The 14147-nt window shown below is 46.8% G+C and overlaps 4 protein-coding genes across 4 annotated transcripts in view; 2 read left to right on the forward strand and 2 right to left on the reverse strand.

Moving 5' to 3' along the window:
- Positions 1–4: 4 nt before the first annotated feature.
- BDV38DRAFT_264193 (5'-methylthioadenosine/S-adenosylhomocysteine nucleosidase family protein) lies at positions 5–1506 on the reverse strand. Its single transcript, XM_032056258.1, has one exon. The coding sequence runs from the start codon at positions 1298–1300 to the stop codon at positions 278–280; it is 1023 nt and encodes a 340-aa protein (XP_031907571.1). The 5' UTR covers positions 1301–1506; the 3' UTR covers positions 5–277.
- Positions 1507–2955: 1449 nt separating this feature from the next.
- BDV38DRAFT_288619 (uncharacterized protein) lies at positions 2956–3633 on the reverse strand (the record flags this gene model as incomplete). Its single annotated transcript, XM_032061069.1, has 2 exons — positions 2956–3189; positions 3235–3633. 2 exons carry the CDS (start codon positions 3631–3633, stop codon positions 2956–2958), a joined length of 633 nt encoding a protein of 210 aa, XP_031907572.1.
- Positions 3634–4707: 1074 nt separating this feature from the next.
- Positions 4708–8967, forward strand: BDV38DRAFT_288620 (uncharacterized protein; the record flags this gene model as incomplete). The annotated part of the gene is made up of 3 exons (XM_032061070.1): positions 4708–5217; positions 5279–7204; positions 7255–8967. The coding sequence occupies 3 exons, from the start codon at positions 4708–4710 to the stop codon at positions 8965–8967; spliced, it is 4149 nt and encodes a 1382-aa protein (XP_031907573.1).
- An 891-nt stretch (positions 8968–9858) lies between these two features.
- BDV38DRAFT_17261 (uncharacterized protein) overlaps positions 9859–14147 on the forward strand; it is a 4980-nt gene continuing 691 nt past the window's right edge. The window contains exons 1-2 of the mRNA XM_032051959.1: positions 9859–13728; positions 13782–14147. Coding sequence (XP_031907574.1) covers positions 9949–13728; positions 13782–14147 — 4146 coding nt within the window. The 5' untranslated portion in view covers positions 9859–9948. The remainder of the gene's footprint in view (positions 13729–13781) is intronic.

The following is a 14147-nucleotide window of genomic DNA, read 5'->3' on the forward strand; positions in this document are numbered from 1 at the left end:
TAGCTGGTACATTGAATCCAGAATATCGAGCACTCAGGGTCTCGTTTTCGCATGCGGTATGCCAGTTCAAGTGCAATCTGGGTCTTCCCAACTCCACCTAATCCGCAGACACCGACCTTGCTGGGTCCATTCTGTTGTGTGATCCATTGCTCAAGCTTAACAATCTCGTCGTGCCGTCCCACAAATTGTGGGTTTTTGCTGAATGGGACCATCCAATGACGTTTTCTCTCTGCAAAGAAACATGCTTAGCATAGTGAAGTTTAATTAGAACATATTTCTAACCTTCTCTGTGAGTCGGTCTCCAATACTCTAAGAACGTTTTGGCAGCCGAAGCGCCTGTTGCCGCCGCATAAGCTTGCCAGTATTTACTTTTGTGGCTGTCTGCATAGTCACACACCCCTTTAATGATAATGCAAGAGATGTTATCCCACACCCCGGCTCCCTCCATTTCAAAACCAATAACACTCTCTGCTTTGACTATCTTGTCGCGGTGCTCCCCAGACTTCATTACCGTATTGGCAGATGCCACTTTCCCAATATGCACGGATGCTTTGACTGCTTCCGTGCCGGCCCGGCGACGACTGATTTGTTTCTCATCACACCCTAGCTCCTTGCAACTTTCCTCCAATGCCTCGCTGCAAATATTGTCTGGATTGCTACCATCAAAGCAACAGCAGTTAACCCTTGAACCTTGACTGTAATGTTTGTGGTGGTAAGACGCCTGATAGAGGATATCCTCATATCTCGGGTGCTGCCATTGTGGCTCTGATTGCTGAACCATACCCAGATGCCGATACATCTGGTCTTGAAATTCAATGCGTGTTTTTCTTCCCTTCAGGCCAGCCAAGTGAGTCCGAATTTCTCGGTCAGGTCGTCCCAGAATATCCTTGACATCTGTCTTCCGCTGGAAACCACCCGGATATTGTTTGCCAAAATCATATTCAACCACAGCATCACTCACAATGACATCGCCCAGAAAGATATTCTGATCACTTGATAGGTAGGGAGCTCCGCCACAGATGCCAACCACCAGTGCCAGTCGGACTCCGGTGTAGCTGACTCGGAGGCTCGAAGCCACACTAGCCGCGCTGCCAATTCCCATTCCCGGTAAATAGCACAGAACAATATCATGCTTCCCAATCCTGCCATTAATGTATGCATTCGCGTCCCCGGGCTGTTTACCATAAATCTTACCCAAGCGGTCGTAGGTTTCGTCGAAAAAAGCCTCAACCGCGTCCGCCTCGATAGTCAGGGCGCAGATGATGGCTACCGCGAAATCGGATCGGCTTTTGGGACGCATATTCAGGTATTTTGAAGTTTATCTCAAAGATCTGGGAATTCCAAGTCGGTGAAGGTTCTCGATTCTGTGAAGATGATCAAAATTAAGACGATGTTGGGCGGGGTGTTGAGGTCTTTGGTCAAATGCGGCTGATTTGTCCTTTACTCGACAACTCTCAGCCTTGTCCAAGTTTCGCCAATCACAGGCTCGAACTAGGCGCTCTGGCAGCCTCGTAGCGGACATCTCTCATCATATGTTCAACAGAATTAAATGCTTCTAATGCAGTAAAGGAAATTTCCCAGGCAGACCCCAAAGAACTACATTCGTGTAACACCATTCAGTACTGTAAGTAATCAAATTAAGCAAAGCAACTAACTATATATAATATGGGCAAAATTTTGAAAGGTTGACATAAGATTGACAGATACAAAAAGCAATAGTTGACCGCTCCAGTTAGAGAACCGAAACTGTGTGAAGGAAACTCACAATAACAGAGTGCAAGAGCTGAGAAGGTAAAAGTAGGGGCGAGGCAGCTTGGAAATCCAAGGAACGGGGATCATTAAGTTCGGTACATTCCTTTATGTGCATTGGGATAGTGGATTAAGTCGACAAAAGAGGTTTAGTGGCCACGGATAGGAAGTTTTTCCGAAGGTCGCTCGGGCGCAGGGGAGTTTGTTTAGAGGGATGACTCATCTTCCTAAAAATTGTCTTGGCCTCGAGGAGTTGTCGTGATGAAAAGGGATCGGATCTGTGTCAACTACGCGAGCTGACTTTGATGAAGTGCCGGGAGTAGCTCGTAACATCTCTCGGTCTGGTTGAGAAGGGCTCAGTGGTATCGGTTGAGTCAATGTTTGGTAGACAATGTACGTTATCAGTGATTCTTGCCAATTGTTGGCTTTGGTAGCTTCGAAGATGCGTCCCACCTGAGGGTTGAGAGTTAGGGTGGGGAAGTTGACCCAGCGCTGCCCGTCTTGAAGTAGGCGGTGTTTGATGGGGCCCGCGACTAGAGCTGTGGTAAAGTAGGTATTGGTTGCGCAATCATAAGTGGACCTGTAGATAAAACCCTAGATCCCTAATCGAAAGCAAGACCTTCCCCGGAGAAGAAGAAGAATCCAAGATGATACTTGCCCGGAAAAGGAATTATTAGGAACGAATCAAACGAGCGCATGATCGCTGCAATCTCTATGCAAATCACGCCCCTGTTTTGCGTACGTCCTTGCGGGCTCGTCGGCTTGATCCCTTCCTCTCACTACGTTGGTTTCAGGGCACCCACCATGGTGTCTGGATGATAGTCTGAAGGAAGCCCTGATCGAAGACTCCGTGCCTTTGACAGTATAACAGAGCTTAGAAATAGCCTTAATATAATATTCTTACGTTCACCTAAGCTTGTAAGACCGAACTCCGGTTACCGCCAGTTAACCGAGTTATCGGCCGTCTCTATGAGATATAGCTTCCAGGGTGGATCCCTGAACGACATGCGCAAGAATAATGCCTGACTGTGCATATGCAAGTAGTATTTGATATCGTTCTTTCTCGGTGGAACCGACGCTGATGCCACCCCAACTAGTTATATTATTCCGCCACTTTTTCTATATGCATCCCTTTGTACGTCACGGTGGCGTTTCGATATAGTCTTCTCCTTTCCCTTCATTGGCCTTCTCTCCGTCCCCCTTCCTTTACGGTTTCTCCGGTGTGTTCTCCTTTGATCTCTCTCTGAGGCATCTTCTGTTTTCCCTTTTCAGCGTCTCGGTGGCTCGTCTTGGGTTCCGTAGCTCCCGGATAGTTTGCGCGTATGCCTCATTGAACCGCTGTCGCGCCTCCCTACTCTCCTTACTGTCTCTGCTTTCCTTCTCCAGCTCCTCCATCTCTTGCTTCCGTGCCACCATCTTTGCGATTATCCGTTGTGGTACCTACTCATGTCAGTATCTTATTACTTGATTGCTTTATAGACTTACGATGTCACAGGGGACTCTCTTTTGTGAGCAGTCGTTGCATTTGTAGCGTCTGTTACCTTTGGCGAATGTGCATTCCGGTATCTCCTCCTCTGCTTGCACATAAATCCTCCAGCCTTTTAGGCACCGTATACACATCCTCCTGCTGCTTGGTTGTTCTCTGGTAGGCGACTGCACGGCGCTTGGATGCTCTTTGGCTGGCGACTCCACGGGGCTTAGATGCTCTTTGGCCGGCAACTCCACGGGGCTTGGATGCTCTTTGGTTGGCGACTCCATGGGGCTTGCCTCCCTGCTTGACACCGGCCAACTCGGTGACTTTTCGCTGATCTCCATCTCCGATAGGTCTGCTGCCTCGGTGGCCTCTCCTCCGGGTGTTCTCTCATCGACTCTCTGTGTCGGCATTGCAGCTTCCTGCCATGCTTGCAGTCTTTCCCGTATATCTAATGGTTCCTCTTCTGGAAAGGTGATATGTCTTAACAGGTCATAGATAATGCCTATCATTATCTGAAAGCTCCGTTCCCGAGTGTCCATGTCGTTGTCTGTGAGGCGTGGTTAATGGTTCAGGTAGGTATGATTGTTGTGCAGGAATTTGCGGTGTGGTGTTTCTTGCGCTATTTTAGTATGTTTCTCCGTGGCATCCGATTATGGCTAATCTCCCCGAGCCGTCTCGCCCAATACTGAAGGTTTCGCGTGCTACGCGATGGTTGCAATATCTCGCTTGCTTGGCCGCCGCGTTCCTCGCTATATTGGCTTGGTTTACTTTTTTTCTTCGCTTAGTTCGCGGGCTTGACTTACGCCTATACAGAGGCCTACACTACTCTCTCTGTACGTTTCTCCCACTTATACTTCTATCTGCTTTGAATATGGATGATGATTCTTGCTGTCGGCGTTGTAGTGCTCGGCTGCTGTACCAACGCCGTTCGCCCCGCTGCCCTTCTTGCCTCGATCCTGTCTCGCGCGGTGTGCCTACGTTTTTAGATTCTCACCGTCACTGCTCAGATTGTGGCTCCCGCTTTGCGGTGTCTTAAAAGAGCGCTGAGCATGGGCTACGTCGCAGAGGTGACCCTCTGCCTTCTCCCTCTTCGCAGGATAGGGGAGTGCAAGCAGTGACACCAGTATCCGGACACCCTGCGCTAATACAGAAGATTTACGTGCCTGAGTATTCTAGAGACCCTTTTACTGTATATATATACGTATATCTCCCTTAGCTGAATGTTGATTCTCGGTCAAAAACTCAAACCCAATGCCCGCTTGGCGTACCTGAAGTTGGAGAAGCTCTCTAGATCGATGTGGATATGGCCTTGCGTCTTTGTATGCATCTGATTGGTTGATGATTAGGTAGTGGCCCCCAAAACATCAGGGCAGAACGACCAAAACAATGGAGCAGGGTTCTTCGTTCTTCGTCTAAGACCAACATTTCAGTAAAAAGCTGATTAAGGTCATCAACGAATCAGATCTCTTAAAACTATTGTCAAGATGCGCCAGGAGATAAAAGAGTGGAGAAGAAACTGGAAATCTCGTTTTCTCCACAGACCCAACACGTCCGAACCCGAGAAAACGGGAATTGAAGGTGGCCCCACGTCTCAGACTTCAGCATCCAGCCGGGATAGCATAAACCAGGCACAGGATACCCTTCATCTGCACGACTTATGGCAATCCGCGTATGACCAACTAGACCAGAAGGAACAGCAGATTTTATCGACTTTGGCCATCTCTACCCATTTAGAAAGCAAGAAGAATGGATGTTCCCAAACGGAGCTTATGGTTGAGAAGGTGATCGAGAGAACCAAGCAACAATATGAAAGTTACCAGAACGGGGGTTTAAAGATCCGGAGATCAACGGGCGAGTATATTGATCTTCGAACACTTTCACGCAATATAATTGATGCGGCATTGTCCTTCAAAGATATTATTAGCGCCGTGGTGGCCTATGATCCTACTCACCATGCCGCAAGCGCTTGGGCTGTGGTGTCACTCGGTTTGACGGTAAGGCATCGTGAACATGAATTAATAGACGAGCAACTCTAATGAGTAATCTGAACGATAGATAGCCAAAAACCGCTTGGACCTCCGTGATGCTTTGTTTGGATCTTCAGAGTATTTGGCGGATGTCCTTACCCGATGTGCCTATGTTGAAGAAAAGATCTACCGCAACGACTCTAATGAAAGAGCCGAAATAGGACACGCAATTATCAATGTCTATAAAAGAATCCTCCAGTACGCAGCAGAGGTCTTGACTACTCAGGAATATAGTATAGGAAGAAGGATACAGGACAGTGTCACTGCAATCACCAAGCAACGCCTTGTAGAGTTTCAATCCTCTGTTAAGGAAGAAGAGCAATATCTGCATCAATGGGTCCAGCTGGATCAGTATTTGCACCACAATAAAGAAGCGGACCGTCTTTTGACCCAATGCAACGAAATAATAGGGTCTCTTCAAACTCTTATCCAGAAGTTCAGTTTACCTATTGCAGAAGGAGCCTTGTATGACTCCTATGATAATCAACATAAAGACAGATGCCTTCCAAAAACCCGCACTGAGCTTCTTCACCAAGTTACAGAGTGGGGTGAGTCACCGCATAGCAAATGTATATTTTGGTTAAATGGCATGGCAGGAACGGGAAAGTCCACCATCGCTAGAACAGTCGCTCAATCGTTTAGAGAGAAGGGACTACTCGGAGCAAGCTTCTTCTTCAAAAAGGGAGAAGCGGATCGGGGTAATGCAAAAAGATTTATATCAACAGTTACCAAACAATTGATCTGCTGTCATCGTCGGCTAGCACCAGATATTATGGCTGCAATTGATAACGATCCGGATATTTCCACAAAAGCTCTTAGTCAACAATTTGACAAACTTCTCCTTCAACCACTACTGAAGTTGGAATTAAATGAGCCTACTTCGACGGTGATTGTGATTGACGCATTAGATGAGTGTGAACAAGAGAAGGATATAAGAGTTCTACTCCAGCTTTTGCCGCAGGTGCAAAAGTCTAAAGATCTGCGTCTGCAGATATTTTTGACAAGCAGACCTGAGCTGCCCATTCGGCTTGGCTTTCAGCAAATCCAGGAACATCAGGACCTGGTGCTTCACAAGCTTCCCAATTCAGTCATTGAAGGCGACATACGGCTATTCCTCCAACATCAACTGGGAAAAATACAGAAGGAGCATTCATTGTCCCCTGGTTGGCCAGGTGAGGATATCATTGATATTTTAGTAGCGAAGTCCGTTCCTCTCTTTATCTTTGCCGCCACTCTATGTCGCTTTATCGGTGATGGGAAACAGCGTCCAGAAAAGCGGCTGGCAGCCCTTCTCCAGTCTAGGGCAGTCGCACCAGCATCCCATATGGAGAGGATATACCAGCCAGTGTTGGAGCAACTTCTCAATCCCCAAGATATGGAGGATTCAAAGGAGATTCTGAGAGAGTTTCGGGATATAGTTGGCGTTATCATTCTTCTGGCTTCCCCGCTCAAAGTCCATACGCTTGGAAAGCTGCTTTCTTTACCGGAGGACGATATCTGCCACCTATTAGATAAATTACGTTCCGTTCTTAGTATTCCGGAGAATACCACGGATGCACCAATTCGCACCCTGCACTTGTCATTCCGGGAATTTCTTCTTCATACAGAGAGTGTCTTCCATATTAATGAGAAGAAAACGCAGCAACAGATTGCATTACACTGTCTTCGTGTCATGGAGCTCAACCTCAAGCACAATATCTGCGGTCTATCAAGTTATGGAACACAACGTGAAGAAATTGAGAGTCAAATTATTAACAAGTGTCTCCCGGTAGAGCTGCAATACTCCTGCCGCTATTGGGTGTATCATCTCGAGCATAGCAGAAGCCAGGTACATAAAGCAGAAGTGCTTCCATTTTTGAAAAAGCACTTTCTCCACTGGATAGAGGCAATGAGCTTGATGGGCTTGATATCGGAGGTTATCAATATAATAAGTATGTTGCAGTCAATCACAAGAGTAAGTCTGCATAATCCTTTATGAAATAATAACTAATCTTAGAAATATAGAGCGACTTGTCTTCCGAGCTTTTATTATTCTTGCATGATGCCAAGCGGTTTGTTCTCAAAAATAGTTATATTTGCAACAATTACCCCCTCCAGTTATACTGCTCTGGACTTGCGTTTGTGCCTACATGCAATATAATAAGGAAGGTGTTCCAAGAAAGCCAAAGATGGATATATACCTTACCACAGGTTGAAAAGGTATGGAGCGCAGAGCTGCAAACCCTAGAGGGCCATTCTGGCTCAATTTACTCAGTGGCCTTCTCCCCGGACAGTCAGACAGTTGCCTTCGGCTCCCGTGATAAGACTATCAAGCTTTGGGATGCCCAGACCGGCCAGCAGCTGCGTACATTAGAGGGCCATTCTTACTGGGTTAACTCAGTGGCCTTCTCCCCAGATAGCCAGATAATCGTCTCTGGCTCCCGTGACAAGACTATCAAACTCTGGGATGCCACGGTTGGCCGGCAGCTATATACTTTGCAAGGCCATTCTGACTCGATTTACTCGGTAGTCTTCTCCCCCGATGGTCAGACAATCGCCTCTGGCTCCGCTGATAAGACTATTAAGCTCTGGAGTACTAAGACCGGTCAGCTTCTGCGTACCCTGGATGGCCATTCTGACTCAGTTAACTCGGTGGCCTTCTCTCCAGACGGCCAGATCGTCGCCTCCAGCTCAGATGACGAGACGATTAAGCTTTGGGATACTAAGACCGGTCAGCTGCTGCGTACCCTGGAGGGCCATTCCCACTACATCAACTCGGTGGTCTTCTCTTCGGACGGCCAGACAATCGCCTCTGGCTCCTATGATGATACTATTAAGCTCTGGGACACCAAGACCGGTCAGCAGCAACGTACCCTGGGGGGTCATTCTGACTTAGTTCGATCAGTGGCCTTCTCCGCAGCCGGTCCGATAGTTGCCTCTGGCTCCTATGATAAGACTATCAGGCTCTGGAACTCCAAGACCGGCCAGCAGCTACACACCCTAGAGGGTCACTCTGACTGGGTTAACTCGGTAGCTTTATCCCCGGACGGCCAGACTGTTGCCTCTGGCTCCCGTGACAAGACTATCAAGCTCTGGGACACCAAGGCCGGTCAGCAGCTACGGACCCTAGATAGTCACTCCAGCTGTGTTAGCTCGGTAGCCGTCTCCCAGAATGGCCAGATAGTTGTTTCTGGCTCCCGTGACAAGACTATTAAGCTCTGGGATGCTAAGACCGGTCAGCAGCTGCACACCCTAGAGGGTCACTCTGACCGGATTAGTTCGGTAGCTCTCTCCCCGGATGGGCAAACAGTCGCCTCCGGCTCCTCTGATAAGACTATTAAGCTCTGGGATACTAAGACTGGTCAACTACTACGCACCCTAGAGGGCCATTCTGACCGGGTTATTTCGGTGGCATTCTCCCCGGACGGCCAAACGGTCGCCTCCAGCTCGGATGACGAGACAATCAAGCTCTGGGATGCCAAGACCGGTCAGCTGCTGCGCATCCTGGAGGGCTATTCTGATTCGGTTAGCGCGGAGACAGTCTTCGTGGAGGGCCAGACGTTGAGCTTCCCAATATCTGTTGAGGATGACTGGGTGACCATTGTGGCAGAAAAGATATTGTGGCTCCCTTCTACCTATCGCCAATTTTCCTGTTTTGGCGCCAACGGGGGTACACTTGCCCTTGGGTATGCAGATGGACGAGTGTGCATCATGGGGTTTCGTGCACCTACTGTGTAGTCATTTTCACATTATTACTTTCTATTATCTCTATTATCTAATCTAATTTAAAGAAGGGTTTGGGTTCAACGTTCTCTTTATACTCTTAGTACTTTAGTTAACATGAGACTTTGGCATGCTCCCTTCAATTCTAGTATGCTGTGGTAATTGGCCATACTCTAGCGTCTTGCTACTATAAACTGCCCAGTAAAATGTTAATTCCTTACTATTACCTATGATAAATATAGATATTCAGAGATGATGTGAATTTCTAGTCATCTTTCTTGGAAGGATACAGTATCCTGGACCTAACATATGTTCCAGAAATACACGAAAAGGGTTTAGATATTCTGATTCTCCACCAATTGAGAGGAGGCGGGAAAGGCACCCGCAACCTTTAATTGATTGTGGTTGAGCGGTGGCAGAGGGCAGAATGTCCGACGGATGTCCTGATGGCAGATGCAGAGGGGCTCCTGACTAGACACATAGCGGGGTACTGAAGGAATGGAGTTCGATTCCTCTAAAACAACTCCCTGTGCCAAGCCGACAACAAGAAGATGGTTGTCATCAGCTGACATACTGGGAAGGAGACTTGTCTTCCCTTCATGTAAGGAACCTTGTGAGAGCTGCGTTACGAGGTTATCATAGATGTCTACTTTAAATCAATCTCTATGCCTAGAACAGACAATCATGCCATTCCATTATGTTCAAAATGGTATTGTGGACAAGTGTTCCTTAACTCTGAACTGAATAGAGGTTTGGACCATGTTGAGGATATGATTCGTCACATGTCCGAGTCAGTCAGCCGCGCCAGCTCATAAGACAGCCTCGCGCTCATCCCCCCAAAAAGCTGATTGTGCCTTCCCTGCTTGCATTCAAACGACTTGCAGTTCTGTGTTTATATTGCCAAGAAATAATATTCTGCGATTATTTTGTCTATTATGAAATATCCTAGTACAAAGCTTCCCTGTTTGGCATAATCTGCGATGCCGCGGTTGGAAAATGGCAACCATGAAACTTTCTCATCACGACTACACCGTTGCCTGGGTTTGCGCGTTGCCGCTGGAGATGACAGCTGCGAAACTAATGCTCGAGGAGATTCATGAGCCCCTTCCTCAACCTCCGACCGATCCTAACGCCTATACACTTGGTAAACTGGGGGAACACAATGTCGTTATCGCCTGCTTGCCCTCAGGTGTTTATGGGACTACATCCGCTACAGCTGTCATAGCTAAGATGCATTCAACATTCCCGTTCCTAAGATTTGCCTTGATGGTGGGTATTGCGGGTGGTGTACCCAGCGAAAGCGCCGATGTTCGTCTTGGGGATGTGGTAGTTAGCATACCATCAGGTACTTCAGGAGGTGTGGTGCAATATGATTTTGGGAAGACACTGCCCGATGGACGCTTTCAACGCACCAGCTCGCTCAACAAGCCCCCCCAGTTATTACTCAACGCTGTATCCAAAGTGCGCGGCGATTATCCGCTCACGGAGGCAGACATTGATGGGATTATTTCCCGTATACTGAACGTAAATGAGAGGCTAAGACAACAATTCTCACGACCTCATAGAGACTGGCTATTTAATGCAGAATACATACATGAAAGCAATCATCCTGATTGCTTGGAATGTGACCAGACCCAGTTAGTGAAACGAGTATCCCGAAACTCTTCCGAGCCTCATATTCATTACGGTCTGATTGCGTCTGCAAATCAAGTTATGAGGGACGCAAAAACACGAGACTCTCTTGCCCAAGACTTAAACATTCTTTGCTTTGAAATGGAGGCAGCTGGACTCATGGATCAGCTCCCTTGCTTGGTGATCCGAGGCATCTGTGACTACTGCGACTCTCATAAGAATAAAGAATGGCAGGGATACGCAGCGCTTGCCGCTGCTACTTATTCTCGGCTCCTTCTGGCAGTTGTCCCGTCTCAAGACAACATTAGCCACAAAAATCACGCGTTAGCTCAACAGAACGAAACAATAAAAAGAAGACAGATAGCTGCTCTGAAAAGCCTTTACGTGTCACTCTATCGAGACCAAAAAAACCGGAACCCTGATCGAATCCCGGGAACTTGTGAATGGTTCATCTCACATCCGATCTTTCAGGAATGGGAATCAAGTAAAACATCACGACTGCTTTGGGTCTCTGCAAATCCTGGATGTGGCAAGTCTGTCCTTGCCAAATACCTCGCAGATTCCATTCTCATACGCGGTGTTTCCCGAACAGTTGGTTATTTCTTTTTCAAAGATGACTTTGAAGACCAAAGGAGTATCACAAATGCGCTATGCTGTATACTTCACCAACTCTTTGACCAGAGGCGTGACCTGCTGACTGAAACCATACTTGAACGATTTGAAATGAATGAAAGGGTCACCGGCTCATTCAGCGAGCTCTGGAACATTCTTATCAAAGTTACCAGTGAGGAAAATACCGGGGACGTCGTTTTTCTTTTGGACGCCTTGGACGAATGTGAACAGCATGGATGTTCCCAATTTATGGAAGCTTTGTGCAGGCTTTATACAAATGAGAGTCAACATAATCTCAAACTCAAATTCCTGATCACTAGTCGCTCCTATAGTCACATCCGACAAGGCTTTCAACCTCTTAACTTACCTGGACAGCCTGCCATTCATCTTAGTGGAGAAAGCGATCGTGAAACGAAGAAAATTTCTCAAGAGATTGATATTTTCATTGAAGCTAAAGTCAATGACGTACAAGATCGACTACAGCTCACAGATAATGAGCGCGACATGTTGCGTGAAAGCCTGACTCGTGTCACTCATAGGACATATCTCTGGGTCTACCTTACTTTGGAGGGCTTGGTCCAAAATAAGGACTATATTGACGAAAGAGGAATTGTTGAGGCTACTTCTCATCTCCCAAAGACTATTGATGAGGCATATGAACGGATCCTGGCAAGGAGTACTGACTTTCAAAAAGCCAAGAAACTACTTTACATTGTGGTTGGAGCCATGCGGCCCGTAAGCCTCAAGGAAATGAATTTCGCGCTGGCTCTGAAGAAGGGTCAACGTTCTTATACCAATCTCACTCTCGAACCGGAAAATCGTTTTCGTGAGGTGATCCGGTCTATATGTGGACTCTTTATTATGATTGTGGATTCCAAAATTTATCTCCTACACCAAACAGCAAGGGAGTTTTTGGTCGCTGGGGAGCGGATGGTTGATGATATTAATCGATCTTTTGAATGGAGACATTCTCTTCGATTGCAAGACTCACACTGCCTCCTTGCCAATATCTGCATCCAACATCTGCTTTTCACTGATCTCGAGAAGACTCCATCATCTGTAGAGGTCGGACTTAGTCGCGATCATTCTGTCTTTCTGGACTACTCTGCTACGTATTGGACGACTCATCTATTGGAGTCAAAACTCAAACTAGAGGGCATGCTACCAGACCTTAATATAATTTGTGATGCCAGTACAATGCGCTGCCAAACCTGGCTTCACATTTATTGGGCTTCTTTAAATACAGAGTTCCCTACTGGTTTCACCACTCTCATGGTTACATCATATTTTGGGCTTACGCCCGTCACCAAACATTGGATTAAAGCCGACGGAATTGACTTGGACGCCAGAGATCATGTGTATGGACGGTCTGCACTATCGTGGGCAGCAGGGAATGGCCATAGTGGTATTGTGAAACTCTTGACCCAAAGGTCTTGGAAAAGATTCTTTCAAGCAAGGGCGTATGTTGACTTAGCAGATAAGCATAACCGGACTCCGCTGTCGTGGGCAATCTTGAATGGTCATGAGGAAGCAGCTCGTGTACTGTTTAGGGCTGGATCTGACATTAATTTGGCTGATGACATTGGAGGGACACCGCTTTACTATGCCATCTTAAGCGACCGTCGCCAATTATTAGAGCTTTTTACAAGAGAAAGAAGTCAGCTGGAGTCAAAAAATGACATGCAAAAAAAGTTCCTACTTTCGGCTGTGAAGGAAGGACATGAACCGGTAGTGAGAATGCTGCTTGAACAAGGTGTCGATGTGGAGTCTAGAGATAATGAACATGGTCGAACCCTACTCTCATGGGCATCTGGCAATGGTCACGTTGCAGTGGTTAAGGTCTTGCTCGCGAAGGATGCACATGTGCAATCCAAGGATTGCCAATCCGGTCGAACACCGCTCTCCTGGGCGGTTGAGAATATGCACTCAGCGGTGTTAGGGCTCCTGCTTGATAAATCTAGTTTGGAGTCAATGGTACATATTCAAAAATTCCGGGACATAGTTGGAGCTATTATCACTCTTCAGCCTTCTGTCTCAGTTGAGACACTTGCAAGTTTCCTCGGAATACCTATGAGTGATATCCTTGATCAACTAGACTCACTGCAACCACTTCGTCCAATCCTTGATATGCCAACAGATCCTAACGCTCTCATCCAATTTTTACATCTACATTTCCAATACTTTCTCCTCCACACGAAAACAGCTCTTCGGGTGGGGAAGAACGAAATGCACAAAATAATAGCTGACCGATGTTTATACATCATGAACAGTTTGCTGAAAGAGAATATTTGTGACTTGCCAAGCATTGCAAGTGAGTTTAAGGACATCAAGGATCAGACAATTGACCAGTGTCTACCCAAACACTTGCAATACTCGTGTTACCATTGGGCATATCATCTGGCGCAAAGTAATGAGCTTGCCAGTGACGAAGTAATAAGCTTTCTGGAACAGCATTTCCTTCATTGGCTGGAAGCAGTGAGTATAATGGGACGAATATATGATGCCATACGTATCTTAAATTTGTTGACAAAGGTATATCCTACCCCAATCTAGTAAGTTGCTCAACAATAATATTTAGGATACAGATCTCAAATTTAATAATCTCGGAGTTTTTATATGATGTGCAGCGACTCATACTCAGAAATATGGCTTGCTCTGCCCCGCTAAAGATTTATTATTCTGCAATTGCTTTTGCTGCTGAGAAGTCAATAATGGACCGCCTCCAAAATGATCCTTTACAGGTGATGAGAATATTACCAACGACTAGGAATTCATGGGGTACGCACCTTCAGACCCTTGAGGGCCATTCAGATAAGGTCAGGACTGTAGCCTTCTCACCAAACGGCCAGATACGGGCCTCAGGCTCCCATGATCAAACCATCCAGCTGTGGGATGCCAAGTCTGGAAAACTTCTCCAGATCCTTGAGGACCACTCAGGTCAGGCTACTACT

This window comes from Aspergillus pseudotamarii, assembly GCF_009193445.1.
Source record: "Aspergillus pseudotamarii strain CBS 117625 unplaced genomic scaffold BDV38scaffold_107, whole genome shotgun sequence".
Classification (NCBI taxonomy): domain Eukaryota; kingdom Fungi; phylum Ascomycota; class Eurotiomycetes; order Eurotiales; family Aspergillaceae; genus Aspergillus; species Aspergillus pseudotamarii.